The sequence below is a fragment of the Agelaius phoeniceus genome, chromosome 13 (genome assembly GCF_051311805.1).
Source record: "Agelaius phoeniceus isolate bAgePho1 chromosome 13, bAgePho1.hap1, whole genome shotgun sequence".
NCBI classification, from domain to species: domain Eukaryota; kingdom Metazoa; phylum Chordata; class Aves; order Passeriformes; family Icteridae; genus Agelaius; species Agelaius phoeniceus.
In genome coordinates, this window is record NC_135277.1 from 9,481,800 (window position 1) to 9,504,465 (window position 22,666).

The 22,666-nt window shown below is 41.0% G+C and overlaps 1 protein-coding gene across 1 annotated transcript in view; it reads right to left on the minus strand.

The window, feature by feature from the left end:
* SH3GL3 (SH3 domain containing GRB2 like 3, endophilin A3) overlaps nt 1-20,286 on the minus strand; it is a 42,433-nt gene extending 22,147 nt beyond the window's left edge. The window contains exon 1 of the mRNA XM_054641882.2: nt 20,120-20,286. Within this exon, the coding sequence (XP_054497857.1) occupies nt 20,120-20,164 (45 nt within the window). The 5' untranslated portion in view covers nt 20,165-20,286. The remainder of the gene's footprint in view (nt 1-20,119) is intronic.
* Nucleotides 20,287-22,666: the final 2,380 nt, after the last annotated feature.

Here is a 22,666-nt window from a genome sequence, read left to right on the forward strand (position 1 = left end):
TTCTGCTTTGCCCCTGATTGTGTGAGATATTCACACCTATGCAGACAAGAATTTCTGCTGCTTTCAACTCTTTTATAAACAGTTGTGCTGTACCATATAGTGTGGACTCTCCTAACTTAGATCAACTTCTGTAAATAAGGACTGCAGAAGACACCTGGGTACATGTCAATGTATTTAATCAACTTTACAGCCTTTGCTTGAGAAACCCAATCAAAGAAAAAGAAAAAGGCACAGAGCCCAAGAACATGAGAAACAAGGTTACTGGTTGAGGAATGTGTCTTTTCTTGAGGAAGTACTTACACAATCCAAAAAAAGATGGAAGAAAATAGTTTAGAGTGTTATTAGTCAAACAGCCTGATTTCACATAGTCTAAAGAAAAGATGCTGCCATGTGGGAGGATTATCACAACAGAAATTTTTCAAAAGAGAAGGGCAGCCTTTTTAACCAAGCTGCTGAGAGCTCTACACAAAGATCTGCCACAATGTCTGCGATGTGGGTGTCTGACCAGAGCTCCCAGTTCCCAGCACCTTTGCAATTCTTTCTGCTGACAGAACTCCAGGATGCATTCAATAGTTTTTGATTCCTGCTTTTTCAAGACAAAGAAAGAAAACAAAAAGGAAACAAGACCTGAGTATATTAAAGGTCTTGACAGATTGAAAAATTCTGTGCATGTGCTTTAGAAACTCATCATCTCTCAAGAAAGCAGCAAAAGATATGGTAACACCTCTTGGCCTCAGAAAAGTCTACAATTGATTAGGTAAGACAAAGTACCTGGCATTAAACAACTAAGTCATCTGCAAAAACAGGCCAATATGCCAGATATGCTCTTGCATTTTAAGGAAGTCAATAACACCTAGTGAAAGATTTACTAATCAGTTTGATATTTGCTGTATCTGTTTAAAAAAATTAATCTCATTTCTTTGACAGTGATACTGGGAATTTACCACATATGATTCCTGTGCTCTTCCTAGTGTATTTCTTGTATGTAATTTTTGCAAGAATTAAGCACAAAATTACATATGGCTTGGTTTGGGTGGTTTCATAAAAATTTATTTAGTAACAGAAACATCAGACATTGAATTCTAGCTCTGATATTGCTTGACATTGTTCTACTATGAAAGAAAGAGAATTTTAAGTAGGGTCAGGAATGCTGGGCACTTGATGTTCCTTAGTCAACACTCAAAATCCTGTACCCAGCTGATCTAGTCTGCACACAGTCATGCAGCCTTTTAAATTAACCTTATTAACCAAATCCAGCCAAAGTATGTGTAAATATAGACTGTGTAATCTAGACTTACAAAGAAGTCTGCACATTGAGAAGGGTGCTGTCTCTTGCCCTAAGCAAGCATGTCCTTTGAAAGGTCTTAGCATATTTCAGAATATTTTATCCTCAGCATGTAATGGACAGCTTTACCCTTTCTGTGACACTCCAAAGGTCTCAAGTGCCTCATTAAAAGCAAGCCCCTGCTACTTGTGCTGCTTTTCCACATGTCTGGATTCCAGACTTCCTGCTCTCAGCAAGAGCTACTCTTTAGCCCTTTGGATGCTTCAGGAAACATGGGGAACAAATTCATACAGGCTGAAACCACACATCCAAGCTCCTAATACAGCATTAATGTAGGGAAGGAACTACAAGACTAAATGCTTGAATTTGGGTTAAACCAACTTGTACTTGGCCACACAGGAAACAACTGCTAACTCTGAAATGAGAATGCCAGAGTCACAGATCTTCACTATCTGCCCTGAGGAATGCAGTCTTAAATAAAATATTCTATCTGTATTTCTGAGCAGGCAAAACAGGGGGAGTTGTGTTTATGGGACACGAATTGTGAGTTGCACAATTTATTTATATGGGAATACAATTTATTTATTTATTGTGAAAATGTAATTCCAGATTTTGTTGCAAAAATTAAGAGATGAATGCACAATCTATGCAAGAAAGATTTTTTTGTACACAGTATGTAGAAAAGTGTTTATATCTATTTTCCATGTCAAAATAGATATGATGAATAGTTTCAAGTTTTCAAATTTTGAGTGATACCACTTAAATTCTGCAAAATGATGTGTCAAAGGACATTCTTTTCCATGCAGGTCAGAAGGCTCAAGGATTAACAACTTTTTATTTTGCTTCAACAAATACAGGCAAGTAATGAAAAACAAGAATAAAACAAAAAAATTACAGGAAAAGAAGATACAAGCATACCAGTATTTATGAAATAACTCAGTGGCTGGAATGCTATTTCCTGTTGAATTTTATATGATTTTTCTTCAAAATAATAGAATTGATCAACAGCTTTTACACACACCCACATGTGCATATACACACTCCCACATTCTCTTAAGTAAGCCAAGAGGTATTAGAGACCTGGATGCTTTTGAACACCCCACCAAGTGCTTATCTAAATCTCTAGGCATGTAAATACTTCTTAAGAGTCTAACCCAAGAGACTCATCAGAGAAGCACACAGGACTCAACACTGCCAAGATATGAGCTCTGTTTCATTTCAGATTCTAGTCACAAACAGCTGAGAGCAGCTAAACTACTACTACTGCATTACTATTACTTAATGTTTTCTTTTGAAGAAATATTTTGTCCTTGAGTTTCATCTGGCACAGCAGAGCAAAGGCTTCTGTTATTTACATTCAAAAATAATTGCTGGATAGGTTGTATTTCCTTAATCAATCCATACATCCAAATCATAGAGCCATCAGTATGCCATAGGGCACATGCAGTTTGGGGCAGCCCCCGTGCATGGTCTGCACTTATCACAAGGAGAACACTACAGAAATTGCAATATTTAAACTATTGCTTGGCTATGGAGTTACCTGTACATGTTTGGACCCATCACTTCCTTGAAAACTACAATAGGTATGGCAAGGTCCACAGCACTGTGGCCTAAGACATTTCAAACAGGATTAAGAATTCTGACAATCAGCAAATACTTTTTTCACAAAAATAGTCTAGATGCTTTAAAAGTACACAAGAAGTTGAATACTCTAGAAGGAAGGCAGACTTGCACAACAAAGCTCAGACTGATGGCTCCTGGCTTGGCAGAACTGACTGTATAAATGAAATTAGAACTTTTGCAAAGAAACACTGCATGATTATTTGCAAAGCAATGGCAATCCTACATACTCAAAAGGCACATGTAATAATATTATATTATACACAGAAGCTCAATTTTTACAGCATTCTTTTTTGTGCAATGAATGCACTGATTTCTTCCAGGAGTCCACTATATGCCTCCTTTTCTTACTTCTCAAATCCCAGTTTCCTACACTTGCAAAATTAGCTCAAGCTGGCACTTCTTTCACCTGTACGACCAGTGCCAGAGTTTGCAAAAATGAAGTTTTAAAGAAAACCATGGCAGATATTATTGCTTTTGGAAGGGTATTTAATGCTCCATAATAATTTAATTCCGAGTCCTAGTCAAAACATTAGCACTTTAAATTCCTATAAAGAGGTTTTCTACAATTTCTTCTTTTAGCCTGAGGATCCCAGTTTCAGAGCCTCTGGTGAGAGGTGGCCCAAAGCTGTACCAACCATCACAGCTCAGACACTGGAGAAGAGCTGCAGGAATGGAACATGCCCTGGCAAGAGGGGATGGAGCAATTCAGAGCATTCCCTAAGCAGCCACTACCAGCTGAGTTCCCAGGGTCCCAGGGACAATTTAGACTGCTGAAGCTCCTGTGCAAGGCTGAAGTAAAAACACTGCTTGCCTCCCTGGAAGAGAGACAGCAAAAGTGATGCTCCTCTGTCCTATCAAGGTTAAATCAATGCCACAGGTTCAAATACCAGAACAAAGCCTGCTCTTTGTTAGGGTATCATCATCTCTGAGATTGAGAAGAGTTTGGATCAGTGCTCAAAAACTGAAACAAGGAGGAGGGAAGGGTAGAGCAAGGAAATCACTTTGCCATTGACTGATTTTATACCCCCAGTTCTGTGCCAGGGCAGTCAGCTCTGTCAGGCACCCACCTCCTGCACTGGCTTCTCCTGACAGTGCCCTGGGTGTGTTCACCTCACCTTGCAGCACAGGAGTGCAGAGCAGTCACTCTCACACATCTCTTGAGTATTTCTGCTAAGCTTTGTAAGTTTTCTCTCTCGGAGACCTTAAGCTAGTCCTGCATCCCGAGAAATGTTGTTTTCTCCTTATTTACTCATCACTGGTACCTCAGCACCTTTCTCTTTTCCTTTCAGTCTCTTTTCACTGGCACTGCTTCCATTTAGTTTGTTTTTCTCTGTTGCCTCACCCCTCATTATCACTCACCTCTATGCCTTGGGTTTCTTTCAGTTTCCATTTTGTTCTAACACTTCTCTCTACCTCTGCTGGATGGCCTGCTGCAAAACCTGAGCAAACCTCATACATACACACACCCACACTTTTTCCAGAAGGTCTAATCATGATGTTCATGCCAATGCTCAGCCAAACTCAGAGGTACCAAGAATTGTTCAGCTGTTGTTCCATTTTTGTTGCATAAGTGTCAAAAAACATGTTCCCACAGCTAGGAGCAGTGGCTTGATAAATTGTTCAGATACTTAGGCGGGAAATGAAACATTTTAGAATAACCAGTTACTTTGTGCATCTACAGACGATAGCAATTCATTCAATTTTCCATCTTAAATATTCTCTCTCACAAGCCAGCTCCTCCTTCCCTTTTTTCTGATAGTGTCTCTCTTCTGTTCCCATCAAGAGATGTATCTACTTTTGTTCTCTTCAGTGTTCTCTTCAGGAGTCATTTATTGGTACACTCTCATGTTCTTTTATCAAAGTACAAGACTGGTTCATCCTGGTAACTTATAATTTCAACTCAAGGTTAAAAGAATAAAGAGTCCTAGGACAAAAAGACCATAGAGAACAGCCCAGAGAAGATCATGTACTTGCTGTTATTTTGAGAAACAGAAAATAACAAAAGGAGCAGGAAGAAAACACCCAGAAAGAGATAAAAACTACCTTTGCTTTCAAGGAGGGTTGCAATAAACCTTTCCTTGAAAACCCACCTTTATCAACTTTGCTTCCAACCACATAGATAAGCACCCCTTATGACTCCACATTTCATTAAATTAGACCTTCTGCCTTTAAGTTGCAAAAGCACCTTCCCTCAGATGCCCTGACACCTGAACTTCAGAACACAACAGATAAACATCAGCACTTGCACTGACTGGGAACACTTGCCAAACGGCTTATAAAGTACTGAGTGCCAGGCTGAGAAAATGCAATACACCTTGGTTCTAAATCACCTGCAAGAGTAAAGGCTTTTGATTAGAAATCTGTCACTTAGACAAAATATCATCAGCATCTGTATAACCCTTCATTTTTCAAATGGGACTTGAGTCTCCTCCTGCCTTCAGACCTGTCAGCAGCAAAACACTTTTTGATTTAAGCTTCAGGTGAGACCTACAGCTCTACCAGGTAATGTTAAATACATGAGCTAGAAGCATACAGAATGTTTAATGTAATTGTAGCAGAAAATGTTTAAAGGAATATATTCCACCACTTAATAAACCTAAAAGGCTAAGTCCTCTCTCTTATAATGCATACAGTATTTGTTTTGGGATAATTTTCTTTACAAAGGTTTTTGACAGAAAAATATTAAGCAATCAGTAACCACATGCAGATAATTATGGCAGGACCTTCAAGTATAGCTGTAAAAAGTGGTTTTTATTTCTTTCCCATAACAGAGCAGCTTTCTCCACTTCCTAATTACACACATTCTTTATTCCTTTTAACCACTAGCACAAAGTTTAGACATTAGCCACTGAACAGTGTGAAAGGAAATGTGCTGTACATTTAAAGGAAAAAAGAGCAGCTGTCACAAAGCAGTCACTTGATTCCAGCCACAGAGACCTAGAACACCTCAATGGCAGTGGCCCAGCACTTGGTCCAGTAAAGAACAATTCAAACACAATTCTTCCCCCTCTGCTCCCCCATGGTCTCTTCACAAATGAGCTGGACCACCCAGTGATTAATGGAACTTGTTATTAACTAACCCAGACAATCTACCCAGCAATATCATTATCCTGAAATTGGACTTTTACCTCTGAGCCCTACAGGCTCTTAAACCAGCTGAACTGGGCCTCAGCCCCTGCTTCTAGGTCTGTAATTCTGAGACACATAGTAATTGTCTAAAGTCTTAAATGCTTTAAACTTGAAATCCCTATCAGACTTGGCATCCTTCCCAGGTAACTACACTGCCTTTCTGAGTGCACCCACTAACTGCAATTTTCACTTTAACTGTTTGACCACAGCAGTGGGATGAAAAAGTAAGAAACACAGGCTTCACAAAGGCACTTCCAAACCACAGTGCTTTTACACTTGATGCCTTTAGTCGCTACTGAACTTTGGAGGCAGCATAACCACTGAGAGTTGCCTTCCAGAAACCGTGTCCATCTCATGGCAAACTCAGTTTTTCAAGTTACCCACATGCCACCTACTCCTCCTTGCCTATAAATCCAATTTGTGGCAAAATCCAGACACATTTCAACAACAAAAATCATATTCCTAAATAAAACCTTCATCTCTATGTCATTGCATAAACCATGGAGCTCCACAACTCTCTCTCATGCTTTCTCCAGACTTGTTCCAATTCTCTGCACAGAAAGATTTCCCACTGCCCTTTGATGACTTCAAATGTGGTCCTTCCAAGCAGCACTAAATGATCATTCCTACTTACTGCAACTGTTCAGTCAGAACATAAATAGTTGTTCTGAAGCAAGCCCAAATGAATATAGCTCTGAGGCCAATATTTCTACACATGACAAAACAGCCACTCCAGTTTGACAACTGTACTTAGTCTTTAATCAAATCTTTAAAAGTATTGAAAAAGGAGAGTAAGATACTGAACCCTGAGAAAATGGAGGCAAATGGCATCAATCAAACAGGTCATTAGCATGAGATGGTACATACACCAATGCAATGCTGCCTATGTGCTTAAATTAGATGCACACAGATATTGAAGAAAACTATTATCCTGGACAAAGGACAGTCTTGTTCATATATGAATAAAGTACAAGACTCTAGACTCTATAATGTGATTTTGCATTTCTATAGAGAGTGACTCATTTCGCACCAGGCGGTGACACGTCACACTATTACTGAGCACTTTAGCCCAACTTGTCTGCTACAGCTATTCTTCAGCACATGATTGTACAACAAAAACTACTTTGTACTGCAAAACCTTGAACTCTTCCTGACAAACCTCCACTGTTTCCTAAAGAACTCAGCAGTGATGCTTACACATGCATTTCTACATCTAGAAATTCAAAGTCATCATTATTGTGCACATCTCTAAGGGAAAACACCTTTGAAAGAATTCAAATGTAATAAACTAACCAATCTAAATTTTTGGACACAGACACATTATTTGCTCTGCAAGCATACTTGAAAAAATGTAACAGTGTCAGACTCAAGACTGCCCATTTTTTAGAAGATATAGGTGTTTTTAATGAGAAAACCTGATTACATTAAAGTCTCTGACAGTAATTTAAATTATTGATGTAAGACTTTAAATAGCCAAGAACAATGACGAACCTGAAACCATGAATCTCCATGCTCCACACTTTTACTTCCACATTTCATTACACAAATCTAAAATACTGTTCCCTAATCTGTTTGCAATCTTGTTTGTGAAAGTGAACATACCCTAAAAGGAGAACTGTAAAGCCATGAAAGGGCTGTAAAAAGATACCTGTAGTGATTATCCTTCCTCACTTATTAATTTCACTGTCTTCTCACTCAGTTCCAAACTCATGATTAAAAAAACATTCTTTGAAAAGTAAATTTTGGGGTTTTTTATTCTAAACTATGGCCTCCCATCTCATTGTGTTGGCAGTTGCTTGTCCAGCCAATATAATGCGACTGAATGTGCACAAGCACTGCAGACGAGTAGAGTTAGTGGGTGCATCCCACAGACCCATCCTCCTCAGGGTGACCAGCACAAGCAGCACCTCAGTGCTTGTCAGAACCATTTTCTGCCTCTTTCAGCATTTTGTTTCAGGTAAAACTGGGCAATATTTCATTCTGTTTCCTGTGCATGGAGAGGAGTTGGAGCTGTGAATGACAAGTTACACACTGCGTGCATTCCACTGGCTGTTACCACATTAACACTTCTTCCTCCCTCCACAGGTTCCAAGTGCAAAATTTCACTTGGCAGCTATATCGTTCTGATTTGGCCTTAAAACAATCCCCCTTTCTGAAGCTGTTCCCTGTGCTTGTAAGGAAGGTGTGGCTTCCTTTTTGACCTACTCATATATATCCACTGCAAAGATGAGAGATTGTACCATAAAACAAAATCCTTAAAATCAGAGATTTAAATAACCCCTTTACACACTTCCTTTCCAAGTAATATGAGAACCTTTCATGTTATCTTCTTCCTCCTCACTCCTGTGTGATTTAAGATGTTTTTATATTGGATGTCTCTCATGACTATATTTAAAATTGCTTTTACAGATGCTAATAAGTAATTGTGAAAAAAGTCCCTTAAAACATTCTGTTTTGCCCAGAGTACTGAGAGAACAGGAGAAGTTACACCATATTTTTTACTGATTATCTTGCCCCTTGCTACCCTTAACAATGTCACCCTGACCTGTGTCTCTGCTGTACCTCACTTGCCCCAGTAGTGCTTACTCCAGCTGAGCAGAACTTCCCTCCCCAGACTCTCCTCTCAGCTGAAATAAAGGCACTCCTTCCTCCACTTAAATGTGTCCATCTCTCCTTCAACAGCATTCTCAGCCTTTTGCTGAAGCCTGGCTGAAGTCTCTCAGATCTCACGCAGCTTGAGGTGTTGCTTTCATCAGGAACATTGCTTTTACCTACATCCAGGCTGATCATTTCACTTAAACCACTCAACTGTCCTGTTTGGATTCCAGGCTTGCTGGATTAGGGATAGATCTTTTTTCCCTCACATGAGATATTATCATCATCACAACATTCACCATTAACCCAGGGTGAGCTGGTAGCAGAGATTCCTTGTGGGCTCATCATTCAGAACTCCAGCGAGATAAAAATCCCTTACAAAGCAGAATTTATTCTACTCTCTGAACAAAACATTCTAATAATCATTAAGGCACTTTCTCACAGCTGCTTAGCCTTCTCTAAATCCTTTTCATCCCTGTCAAGACATTGCCTCCATTTCCCTTGCACTGGTAGCAGCAACTCCTGTGTGCTGTGAGCTCTTCAGTGGGTTAATCCACCTGAAAGCTGCTCACACACTGGAGCTGGGTTGATTTTGAGATGGATAAGCTGCCTCCAGCAGCTCAGTGTGTGTGATCACACAAGCACCCAGAGCTGACTCAAGGAGGTGGACAGGACCTTACCCTGAAGGTAGAGCAAAGCAACCACAGCCTAGGTTCAGGGTGATGCAAGTTGCCATGGAATTTTGTGCTGCACCTGACAGCATCCAGCAGTTAAAATGACTGCACAAACATTGTTCCTGCACAAGCAGTGCAAAGCTGTGTGTACAGTGAGGGGGCCTGACTTCTTTAATGACCTCTCTGCCCTAAATCAGTACACTCTACATCACCATTCAATACCTCTTCATTTCTGCTCACTTCCTACAACAGCTGCAATTGCCACCAGTCTAGTGAAAATCTATGCTCTGCCTTGTTCTAGGGAATGTTGGCATATTGTCAGTCATAGTTCTGGAAGAGAGCACCACTCTGATTCATAGCTCCTGAGAGGAACTGAATACACTCCATGTTCCCAGAACATTATGTGACCAGTTCCAGCACAATGCCCTGGAATTAAACCCAAAAACTGGATCCTTCACTCTTTTCTCAGGTTAAACTACCTAGCTCCTTCAGGAAGATGGCTCCCACTAAATACATCACTGATGGTAGCACAAGCCTGAACTCAGGGGGGCCCAGTCAGCTTTCAGCACATCAAGAGTCACAGACCTACCCAGGGATGTAAAGCTGGACAAGTATTTTACACCTTACTGTAACCATAACCCAGTGTGGCACCCTGTAGCTGGGTCCTGCATGATGTCTGACTAGGTTAGGGTTGCTATAGAATAGCCAATTGCACCATTTTTCTGTGAGAGTAACATGCTGTTGTTGGTATTTCTTTTACACCATTTTAAACAAAAAAAAAGTCCTAGTTTGTCAAATAGGAGAGATCAAGCAACAAAATTATCATAGCCTGCATATGCGGAACAAGAAATTAAAATCCTTAAAACATGTAAATATTTTTTCTTCTTAAAACATGTAACTACACTGCATAATTCATGAATACCCAATTGCCCTCCTGCATTTCCACCACCAGAGACTTCTGCTTATTTAACAGCTTTATTGAAAATCTATTTAAATACAAATCAGCTGATCTAAAAGTTCAATTTTTTTTTTTTAAGGCTGAATACATTGGGACACCTTATTAGGACACCAAGCACTTACACATCTTCAACACCCACATGCATGATTAGAAAGATCACTTACACACAACTGATGTCAGAGAGCCCTGTCAAAGAGCAGGAGAAAGTCATGGATAACCTAATTCAGTTTCTGTAAAGCCAGAATATATTCACATCACCTTTGCTGAAGTCACACCTATTCACTTACATTCAACACCAAAGCAGTTTTTGAGTCTTAGCAATTTCTTGGCAAATAGTTCTAAGCACCAGTGCAAACTAACTACAGGATAAGCAACACAGACAAGATGTGGGTATTTTTAATAGTGACTTAAAGCTTTAAGCTCAAAGCTTATGTATTTGGGGCAAATATTTTTAAATTTGTCAAAGTACAAGGGCTGCTAGCACTAAAAGATATGTTGCAAATACTTAGGTTTAAAAGTTACTATATGACTACATATTTATCTAAACTAAGAACATCCTTGGCAGTGCCATAGCTTAAAGTGACAGTTTTAGTGAATCCATTACCAGCAAAAATGTGGTCAAGATCATTCCCTACAGAGCCCCAGGAGAGCTGTGCAGAGGAAGCAGAACAAGACTGTCAACAGAAGCTGTACACAGCCAGATACACCAACAGTCAAAAATGGTAATTTTAAGTTGATTTGCTTTAGAATTAACTTCTCCTCACATTAGCATGCTATTTCTCATCACCACATCTGCATGTTTATCAGCAAGTCTACATTTTATGCATGAAAAGTGACAAATAATCTGTTTATTGCTCTTTCAGAAACTACTTCCCAGACAGTAATTCTTACAGAATCCCATTCCACATAATCAAGTAAGAAATTTGTCCTTCAATGTTATTAAACTGCTGCTTACATGTTTTAGCAGTTAAGACAAGCTGTGTGGATTTTAAATCACTATAAAATGGACTGAGAACTCCTCCTCATACCCTTACTTTTTACTGCACATTATTTTGATTTAAATGGCATCATTCCTACTTATCTGAGCTGCCAGTCCTGTAGCTTCCTGTGCTTTTGGCACAGTGTGAAACACCCACGTTCTTCTGCCACAGTCAGCCCCCACTACTTGATACTCAAGGCAATCTACCTGGTTATGCTGTACAAGGATTGCACACCTTCCCTTTGAATCAGCAAGCATATTGTCTGTGCTTCTTGACAGGTATCTTGTTTGTTTGATTTTTTTTTAAAGGCATTTTAGTTCACAGTTTTCCCAAGCCTAAGTTCATATCCAGCATCAGAGCATTGTGAAGCAATGTACTTCCAGTTCCTGGGTCTGCTACAAATGCAACTGAATTTTTAATGGTCTTAAAAAGTCTCATTCCTCAAATATTTTGAAAAGTCCATCAATGTGCTCCTTGCAGCACTGCTGACTGAGCAAGGATCCATGGAGGCCCTTAGAAGCACTACCCATGGGAAAAAAAGAAAGAACTTAAGATTATCTTACTCTTTGCTAATGCAACCTATGCTCATCATGAGTTGGGAAACCTAAATGGAACACACAAGTCTCAAGCACTTTCTTGTATCAGAAAGTTTGCAATAATCCATGCTCCTTTTCATTCACTTAATAGAAAACCTCCATGTATCACAGTGAAAAGTGAAGATAAAACCCCCTCAACCATTGCTTCATCAGTTTGTTCACCATGACTAGTTTGGAAAGGAAGTCACTGTATGTGTTTGCCTTATTTTCGTAACTCTGTTTCAAAACCTGCCAGTGGTTTTAGGCAGCAAGACATTGGTACACACAACACCCCAAACTTGAGTGTAATTGGGGATAATAGGGCTCCTCAGCTCCATTTCTAAGAAAGACACACACTGTCCTGAACCTCCTCAAGGCACAGTTCTTTCTAGTAGTAAGAGCAGCACTGCAGAAATGCACCACTGACTTCATCCATGGGACAGAAAAGAGCTTCCCTCAGCACTCCCACAGAACTGACCTCCACTGTTATCAAATTAAACAAATGACAGAGAAAACTGAAATAATTTCCAAGTATAATTTACACACAGAACACAGACCCCTGCAGAATTCCCCAATGAGCTATAAAGCTCCAGTGCCAATGAGGTCAAAAGGCTCTGTCCTCCCCTGGGGGGGCACATGGCTTTGCAGCAAGAAATTCCTACAGAAAAGGCAGCACATCCATCAGTAGCAAAACAGCCAAGTCCCATGAAACAGAAACCTTTAACCACAGCTGAACAGATCACTGAAGGGAAACTCTTAATCATCAAACTCACAATGAAAATGCCATGATTCTTGCATTCTCCAGACAAAACAAAGCAGTAGATATGGCCCTTTGGATCCTACATAGTTACTAAAATGTACAGGAAAAAAAAGCAAGTAGGGATTATTCAGAAGCCAAATCCATAAAATGATAAACAGTTAATCTTAAAGGTAAGTAACAGCTGCTATGTTCCAGTGCCTCAGGCAGTCAGTCATCCAAGCAGATCACACCAAACACAGAATTCATCCTAACATCTTTAAAAATATTATTTTCTTTGGAAGAAATTTCACAAGAGGAGACTGGAACTGCTGGTTCTGAGTTGATGAAAGGTCAATTTCCTCATTTAATGGGTCTCTTTCCCCCCTCTCCCTGCACACATCTCTTGTGACCCAGATGCCAAGCTGGCAGGTGCTACATGCTCTGCAGGGAAGAAAGACAAAGTGTTCCCGTGTTTGTGTGTTCTCTGACCATACAGATGGCACACACACCAAATTTCACCTTCTAGCTCTATAAACAGGATGGCAAAAGGCAAATCATAATTTTGAATCAAAACACTGACTTTGTGACTCCCAATCCAACATTTTGTTTATGGCACTTAGTACATTTCACACCACACACACATTCTCTGCTGAGGGGATACCATCACCCAAAAATCCCAGCTTCGAAAAGATTGCTTGCCCAAGGGTAGCAAGGGGCTTGCCCATTCCAGAGGGTACTAAATACAGTAAAGGTAGTTGAAAATATCATGTTCAGCCTTGCCAAACTTTCAGTCAGTGAAATTACATCACATTTATATGGAAACATTAAACCAAACCCATATCTACATTTTGCATTTATCAATACATATGCAAAATCACTTTTAAAAACAATTATTTTTTTAAACACAGTGACTGGACAATGCATCTATAGTCTAGAAGCACAAAATCTACTTTTGGATCTACCACTGACCAGCTCCTTATCCTTGAACTCATGTCACTTTCTTGTACCATATTTATTGGCAACTGTAAGGAAAAGAATGAGAACAGTAAGACCTACCAGCCTTTGCAAAACACTCACAAGGGAATAAAGGGGCTGTTACTACCTAGGACCATTACCACTGGTTTTTATATATATATTTTCCCCCTTTGTTAAGAAAAACATTTAAAAATACCTTCTCTACTTTTTTACCTTAGATCTGTAACCTGACTGCAAACATAGAAAACAGAATTTTAGAACCCCTTGATTTCCTTTGAGTCCTGGCTTTCTTAAGTCATGTTCAGTTGTTAACCAGACTAATTTCACTGTAGTCATTACGGTTCATTAAACTCAAGTACAGTATCAAAAATGCACCTTAATTAGGATGGTAAGGAAACAGAATTGATTCTCCTCAGAGGCTTGGCATTGTCCTTTGAATAGCAAGTATGTAAGGCCAAGTTATTTTTGTGTTTCACGTGCACAGCTGCTGCTATCTGAGATGTTGCAGGAAATTAACTGGGATATTCTCCCACCAATGCATAAACCTCTTAGTAACTCTGATAACAGAAACATGTACACAGTGAAAGGACACTAGGGCTCTAGAAAATCGAATAGAAGGTGTAACCTGATATTTGAATGGCTCTTTTCTAAGTGGACTTCTGAAAAGCATTGTTAAAACCTACAGGTTCAATTCTCAACCAGCCATAAAACTCCAGCAGTGCCTTCCTCTCCATGAACAGAAAAGAGACCAACAATGAGAACTCAGCACAATATAGAATTAGACTATGGCAATAAACTGGGGTGAAAGTGGCATTAACATAAACAGAAGCACTTTGTCCTTAATATTATCATTATAAGAGCAAGTCTGGGGTTTATATACTTTTTACAGAAGCTATGAAGAACGGGATGCATTTTATATTTTATTTCCATGTGTGTTTACAGAAAGTGCAGGTGCACTGCAACTCCACGTAACTCCAAGTGCTGCTGGAGAAAATGCCAGTGAGTGCTGCTGCTGGCCTTGCCTTGGCTGTTTGTTTCTCAGCATTGCAGGATTCTCAGGAGCCTGCACTGCAATGGATTACCCAGCATGTGCCGCAGTGACTCAGGCAGCAGCAGGAGCCTGGCATGGAGTGCCAGCTCTCACTCCAACTTTCAGGATGCCTGTGCAAAACTCTACAGCAAAGCCAAGCTATAAAAGGAGATGAATTCAAGGAGAAAGTTCAGCTCCCACTCTATTATGCCACTCTCTATTCTTTTTCAATGCCATTCAGACTTTAATATATAAATATTTTATGGGTAAAATATAAATAACCTCCTTCCAAATAGCAGCTGCATCTCTGCTAAGTTTCTGAGTTACTGCATTATGATCCCCTCTTGCAGGCTGTGGGAGCTGCATTGTTAAAGGCTGCAGAGCACATGACCTCACCTTCTGCTAACTTGGACTGTGCTAACTGAAGCACTCACAGCTTCTTTTTGCTACACTTCTGCCTTACTGCCAGGCCACCTTAGCAGCTGATAAATATAACTGCAGAAGTACAGTTATTCATTTAAAAACATATCAGACAAGAAACTAAATTCTTTTGTCCTTTTCACCACTGTCCTCCTTCCACAATTCTGTAAGATTTGAAGAAAAGTAAATCCAACTATCTAATAAAAACTAGGAACAGGACAGAAGCTTTCTCTGCACTACTGTCATGGATTTATCGTTCCCAATTCACACTGACTGTGAAAGGACAGTATCTCTAACACACTGTATGATAACAGCTTATAGCCCTAGGAAATAAATATAACTAGATGTAGGCAATAAAGTTTCTCTTCACATCTCACTGTCAAGTCCAAGTTCTCCTTGTATACAGTTTACCAAAATATTTCCTTTGCTATCGAGCCCTTGTGTAATTGAAGTTTTTTGTGTATTAACTCAATGTCAACATGGACCTTAAAAGAGGCTTAAATATTACGTCTAGGCTAGTATCTAGAGCATAACAGAAAAGAAAAATAGTCAAGAGAACAAGAAAATAAAATCACCAAAAAACACCACCACCACCCCTAATAATCTAACAACAAAATCCAATCACACAACTTATTCTGTCTGGGGAACAAGGTGGTCTTGGTTGATCTGGTTTTCACTCCAACAGATGGGATCAAAATGCCACACAAATCAATGGAGAAAAAGCAGAAATCTGGGATATATGAAGCAGCATCCCTGCAACTGTTGGTGACAGCTGAAAGTTTAAAAAATATTAAAAAACAGAAAAAGGCCATTTAAAAATTGCTAAAAAAATTGCAGCACTTGAAAAGACAAATGCCATTCAGGATACCTAAGAAATTAAAACACAGAGCATATTACTTATATATTTATTACACTAGGTTGAAAATTTTGATTGTTTTGGTTAGAAAATCTGCTTCCCCTTAGGCTCTGTCTGTAGAAAACAGAACCAGCTCCTGGCTCACACTCTCTTGGAGCTTCTCTTCCTTCACTGACAATGGGATAAGGTTTAAGGACCCAGCCTGCAGAGGCTACAGTAGCTGCTGATGACCACATTACAAAGAAGACAATAATTGTGAATATTGGCAGATGTGTTTCTTTTCTCAGAAAAGCATTACTTTCCACTATCTCTAAGAACCTAAGCCTAAGAAATATTACATGAATAAGTTGTTGAAAGTGAAAGTGCTTCTATACACAGCTTTCAGCTACAATTTAAAAAATATTTTTTTTAAAGTGTGAATTGAAAATCAACAGATTTCCTATGGCAGTATCAGGACTGAGCTTTCAAAACACCCTAAGGGAGGGAGGTTTTGAGCTCACCAGCCTCCAAGCACTTTGAAAAATCACAAATCATTACAGAGAGATCCTAGCCTGGTTTTAGAGCACAGAAGAAATTAGAAATTAATCTGACACCTATTAAGGCTTTCTTATTCATTCTCTGTGCTTCTTGCTTTTCTAAGCTCTAAAAATACTCCCAGCACACACCAGAAGATGCAGGCCTCCCACCACCTGGGTTATCCCACATACATGCACAGAGAGCCAGGCCTGCAGAAGCAGCAGGCAGAGACACACACCTACATCAAAAGCTTTCAAACTGAAAACAGGAAAACAGATCTGATCTGGCAGGGGCTGAAAGCAACAGGACACAAACTCTCACTGCAAACAAAACTCCACAAAACTTAATTTAAAAAATATATTTAAAAAAAAAAGTTGAATTTTATGGGAGTTGCACATGAATTAATCAGGCCTGAGAAACAGCCTGCCCTGCTTATCAGCCAGTGAGAGGTGGTAAGACACTTCACAGGTTCTGCTTGGTATTTCATGAGTTAAATGAGTTATACTCAAGGAATCATCACTGATATTTAATGGAAAGAATGGAAGAGATCCTCATTGCAGATCATTTTCAATTAAAGAACTTCAATTTAAACTTATAACCTAAGTAGAAAGCATAGTAAAGAAAATTCTAATAACATGAAGGGTGTTATCACTCCATAACAGACACAGAAACTTTGAGATACATCCCAGCTTCAGGTCTATCCATGCCATGACACCAGGGGAAGCAATCATTAGGGGACAGATAATGGAGTAGCACTGCAGCTTTATCTACTGAATGTACAGAAAAACAGCTCAAACTCTACTCATCTTGTGTTAGATGTGTAACACAAGAGCTGTCTTCTAGATCCCACTGCCTGACACTTCTAGAAAACCAAACATGCAATTTTCAGTGGAAAATAAAAACAATTGGGTAAAAAATTCTAGGGGAAAACCACCCAAACACTTCCTGTGAATTACTGGATTACAAACAGACAGACCCACGGTGATTTTTACTACACCAGCCAAGTTTGCAATGGCTTGTGATGCCTGAATTTGGCAAGTGCATTAGTAACCATAAAAAGTTAGCTGCTGACCTTTCATAAAGGAAACACTCATTTACTTTAGTGTAACTTCAGACAAACCAAACTGACAAGCATCAGACAAACATCCCAAAACCTCAACTGTGTGTATCAAATCATAAGTAATTTTTGTTTTCCTGGACTCCTGCACTTAGAATTTAAGCCTACACACAAAGGTGGTCACCACTAGTCAGCAAAAGCTGTACATATACAGGCTTTTTACAAGCACAAAACTGAAATGCAGTTTTTTGCAAAAAAGTTCAGTGGTTCAGTAAGAGCAAGCAGAGTTTAGAATAATTCCATTTATTCTATCTAATACTTTTATAACTATGTATCTATACTACTATGTATTTCATTTAGAATTGTCATTTATTTTCATTGAACAGAAGTCTACTTCAGCATGGAAATAGTATATATGTATCTTGCCATTTTTGATATTTAGTCACATTTCTGAATGAACTGTTAAAAACAGGCTGTCTTAATACACTTACTTCAGCCTTCAGATTTTTTGTCCTTAGGTTCTGTCAGCTTTCAAATATTATTCTTATTCCTTAATCACATGTCCTGACAGTAGTCTCATTCCCTCCAGTATTCCTCAATGTCCTCTGGGACATTTGCCAGTTTTTGTCATCTGCCCCCATTCTCCTTTGGGAACACTAAAGGAATTAATTTCATTCTTTCCCCAAGCAATGCCTGTCTCTGCTGTTAACAGTTACCACTGGCATCTTTCATCCACTCAATACACAAAGGTCTCTGTCTCCTTAAGTGATCCCACAGTACTTGGAAATTTAACAAATCTTCTGTGGAGAAATACCTCTCATGCTCTGCATTTTCTTGCTTTAGCATTTTGTAAAAGAATTCTTCTGAAAGATGGAATCCCAATATTGCCATTTTTCATGTCCCACCTTATTTTTGTTAGTTCAAAAACTTTATGCATCTGGGCATGACTGAGCCTCTGTGTGCCTGAGATAAGCAGTTTCATTGTTCAAACATGGCTGGTTTGATCCACTACATATACATGCTATTTCTTCTGTTATTTTCCCCAACATCTTATCTGAATTCTTACAGAATGAGCTTTTAAGAAGGGTCTTCTGTTACCTTATGTACAAAAAACCAAAAAACCAAACAGTATCTTATTCTTGAACTTGAATTTCCTAAAAGTGACAGACTTCTTCCATCAACTGATTTAAAATTTCTTGCATTTGAAAATAAGTTGAAATTTTACCTTTGACCCACCCTGACAAGAAGAATATTCTTATGAGTTATGCATTGCAGTTCCTTACAGTATGGAATATTGGAAGCCATACTGCAACTTTCCAATAAATGCAGTCCAATTCAATATATTCTACAGCTCCTTTCTGCCATTATTCCTACCTTTATCAGATCCCACCCATCCTTTTGTTTGTTTGTTTGCCTGACATCTGAGCAGGATTAAGTAACCTGCACTGTACCAGTTGCTAGACAAGAGGGCTCTTGCTGTGGTTACCTCTCAAACTTCCTCAGTTATGTATCATCTGCTTCCTGAGTTGCAAACTCACTACAGCAAAGGCTGCATCACTTACCAGCATATCAGATGCAAAACAAGCCAAAATCTTTAATAAATTGTCCTTGGATTTGTTTACTGTACAGATCGAGCATTTTCTCAAAGGAACAGTGAAAGTTAACTAAAAGATAACAATTCACAACATTTTTCAGGATCAGTACATTTCATGAAAGAGAGCACGCTACTGAAACATTAGATACAAATATTTATCATCTCTGTATCCAAACAAAGTGCAGATTCTGCACTTGGGTTGCTGACAAGCCACATAGCTCAAGGAAGACCTAGAAAGACAACAGCCAAGCACTCAAAGAACCTTTATTTTCCTCACTCTCACCAAGAGAAGAGCAGCTGTCAGATTGCACTGAACAGGTCACAGACACTAATTTCGATATTACCATTAACATTAATGACAGCCAGCAGAATTACAGATCTCTTTGACTTGGAATGAGCAAGCAAAGCAGCTGAGACTTCCAAACACCTTCAGTGGAAGAATCCCACTGCAGGCACATCCTAAAGCCCCCGCATCAATGCAGGGTTTGGCACTGGCACCATCCTGCCATGGAATTCAACCAGGCTTCCTGCTTGGCAGAAAGGTGCTTCTCTCTTAAAAGAAACCAGCTAAACTATTAAAGCAAAGCACATAGAAAAGAGAAAAGAGATAAAGGGGTTAGAAGAAGATGATTCACTCTAGAGAAGAGTACAGGATCTAGAAAAGAAGGGAAAACTCTAGAAACATCTGATACCCTCTACAGGACAAACACACGGCATTCCAGGTAGGATAACAACCAGCCATTCGTGGCAGATCAAAACAATGAACTCTTTAGGGGAAAGCTGCTCCCATACACGCTGTAGCTTTAACTGAGGCCTCAAAACACGAACACGAACCCACGACTAAATAACAAATATTATTAACTAAAGGAAAGACCTGAAGCCCCAAGCAAAAGAATGGAAGGGGCAACCTTCTGCTGTGAGAACCGCACAGAGAGCTGACAGGCAAAGCCACAGGCGCAGGACGCGGAGGTAACGCTGAGGGAAACACTCCCCGGGGTGCCGGCGTGATGCTGCCACAGACGGAGGGGGGACCCGCCGCCCGTGCGGGAGCGGGCGCTGGGCGAGCCGCCCATCACCAGCAAAGCCCGGCCGGCCCCGCCGCGGCCCCCGTACCTGGCTGGCTTTGTGGAACTGCTTCTTGAGCCCCGCCACCGACATGGTCCCGCCGCCGCTGCCCCGCGGCCGCCCGGGCCCAGGGCCGCCCGCGCCCGGCAGGTCCCCGCGCCCGGCCCGGCCTCGCGCTGCGCCGCCCGCGCGCCGCCGGGAGCATCGCCCTCCGCGCGCCCGGCCGCCGCCGCCCCATTGGCCACCGCCCGGCCACATGCAAATGTGGCGGCAACGCCGCCCGTCTATTGGCTGCTCGCCGAGATATGCAAATGAAACGCTGGGAGACGCCCACGCTGCGCTGTCGCATGGAGACAGCGGCGGGAGCCGGGCGGGGGCTGCGAGGGGACGGCGGCGGCGGGGAGCACCCACAGGGCATCCACAGAGCATCCACAGAGCATCCCGCCAGCGGGGAGCACCCACGGGGCATCCACGGGGCATCCACAGAGCATCCCTCCAGCGGGGAGCACTCACAGGGCATCCACAGAGCATCCCTCCACCGGGGAGCACCCACAGGGCATCCACAGACCATCCCGCCAGCGGGTAGCACCCACAGGGCATCCACTGAGCATCCCGCCAGCGGGGAGCACCCACGGGGCATCCACGGGGCATCCACAGAGCATCCCTCTAGCGGGGAGCATCCACGGGGCATCCAAAGAGCATCCCTCTAGCGGGGAGCATCCACAGGGCATCCACAGTGCATCCACAGGGCATCCCTCCCGCGGGGAGCACCCGCAGGGCACCCACAGTGCATCCACAGGAAATCCCTCCTGCGGGGAGTACCCACAGGGCACCCACAGAGCATCCCTCCAGCGGGGAGCACCACCCCGGCAACAAAAGGCCAGTCAGCTGCCTGGTTTCATCTGTCTTATTTCTAATAAGGCTGAAAATGTCTCTTTATGGGTCTGTCTCATTTCTTGTGGTTCAATGTAGCATCTGTGTCTGAGCTCATTATCCTCAGGTCCATTATTGTAGGTGGCAATTTAATTATAGCTCTCAAAACATGACAGCTCTTGCAGCACCCCTGAACACACCTGGCTGATGCTGTGCACCAGAAAAAATCCACTTGGTAGTGTGGCTCCATACCTGCAGTGATGCTGCTCAGGGTTCCAAAGGGCACAGTCTCTCACTCAGAAGAGCAGATAGACTAGAAAAAGCTCTGCTGAAAAGATGTTTTAGTTGTTTGGTTGGTTGTTATATGAGGGATTTACTGATTATACACTGAAATATGACTGTGTATCAGGAATGTGCTGATATAAATTAGAGATGTGGTTCTGCCTTCATGGTAGAGCAATTCCAAGCGATGCTCAGATTCTGGGGAAGATAAGTTCTGTGATAATGCTGCTTGATCCTGGCTGTAAGGATACTTGGGAGTTCAGATTCAGCTGAAACTTATGCAGGGACCTGGGGAGCAGTTCAGAGATAAGCTTTGCTGGCTGCAGCAGGGCTCTCTGTTACTCACTGTCATGCTCACTGCATTTTGATAGGGTTGGGAGAGAAAAACATTCAGAGTATGTTAGTGTTACTTCTTTAGAACAGCAAAGAAGAAAAAATACAGGAACTTTCATACTGGTTGTCACACTGTAATTTGGGAGAAAGGAATCACTGTTCCTACTTCTTAGAAAAAATTATTATACCACTAAGAAACAAAGTGTAAAGACAACACATTTATGAGTTAAGGATTTGGCTGTTACTTGACAAAGGACTCTCTGTAGAGGAGAGGCAGAAGAGAAAGCAAAGAGAAGAGCACCAATGAACATTTGCTCTGGAAGACAAACTGTTAGGTGAAGTCCTTCAGGGATTAGGTAATGTTTGAAAGAAGCCTGCCATCACCATGTTATCTGGTGCCACCTGTGTCTAGGGAAAGAGCATTTTGGCCTCCTTACAAGCAAACATGATTACACCACAGACACCTGATTTCAGCAGTTGTTTTTCCTCCCTAATTGAAACTGGCAGCAAGATGTTAACTGTCAGAGCCAAATTAGTTATGGCTTAAATTAGTGACACGTTTGTAGACACGTTTCCTACACGTTTGTAGGAAATAAGGCCCAAACTAGGATATTTGAGCTCCACAAAAGGAATTAAATCAAGCTCTTACTGTACTATGGAATTAGGGAGACAAGGCAGCTTTGGTTAATCTTCAGCTTTAGGAACGGCTGGACCAGAGCAAAGGAGGGAGTTTGAAATAAATCACTGTGGAGGGGAATGAATGGATTATGGAGCTGCTGTGGGTGTTAGCTGTAAAATTGGATTAGACAAAGAACTTTAGTAAGGCTGTATGTCTACAACTTCTTTTTTTTATTTTAAATCCTGCTTGTAGCCTAAGGATAGCAGCCATGTTGTCTCTGCTGAAGGAGTATAAGAATTTGCAAGTGGGAAATGCCCTGTGGGAATTTCACTTCATAGCCTAATTGCTCAGTGATACAGACATGATGAAAACCTAATTAATGAGCCAACTTGTGTAGTCCAGGTACTGATGACTTGGTGGTGGCACCCTGAAAGACACTGGTATTCAGTTCAGATACAAGTAAAACCTATAGCTCGTAGCCAGCAAGA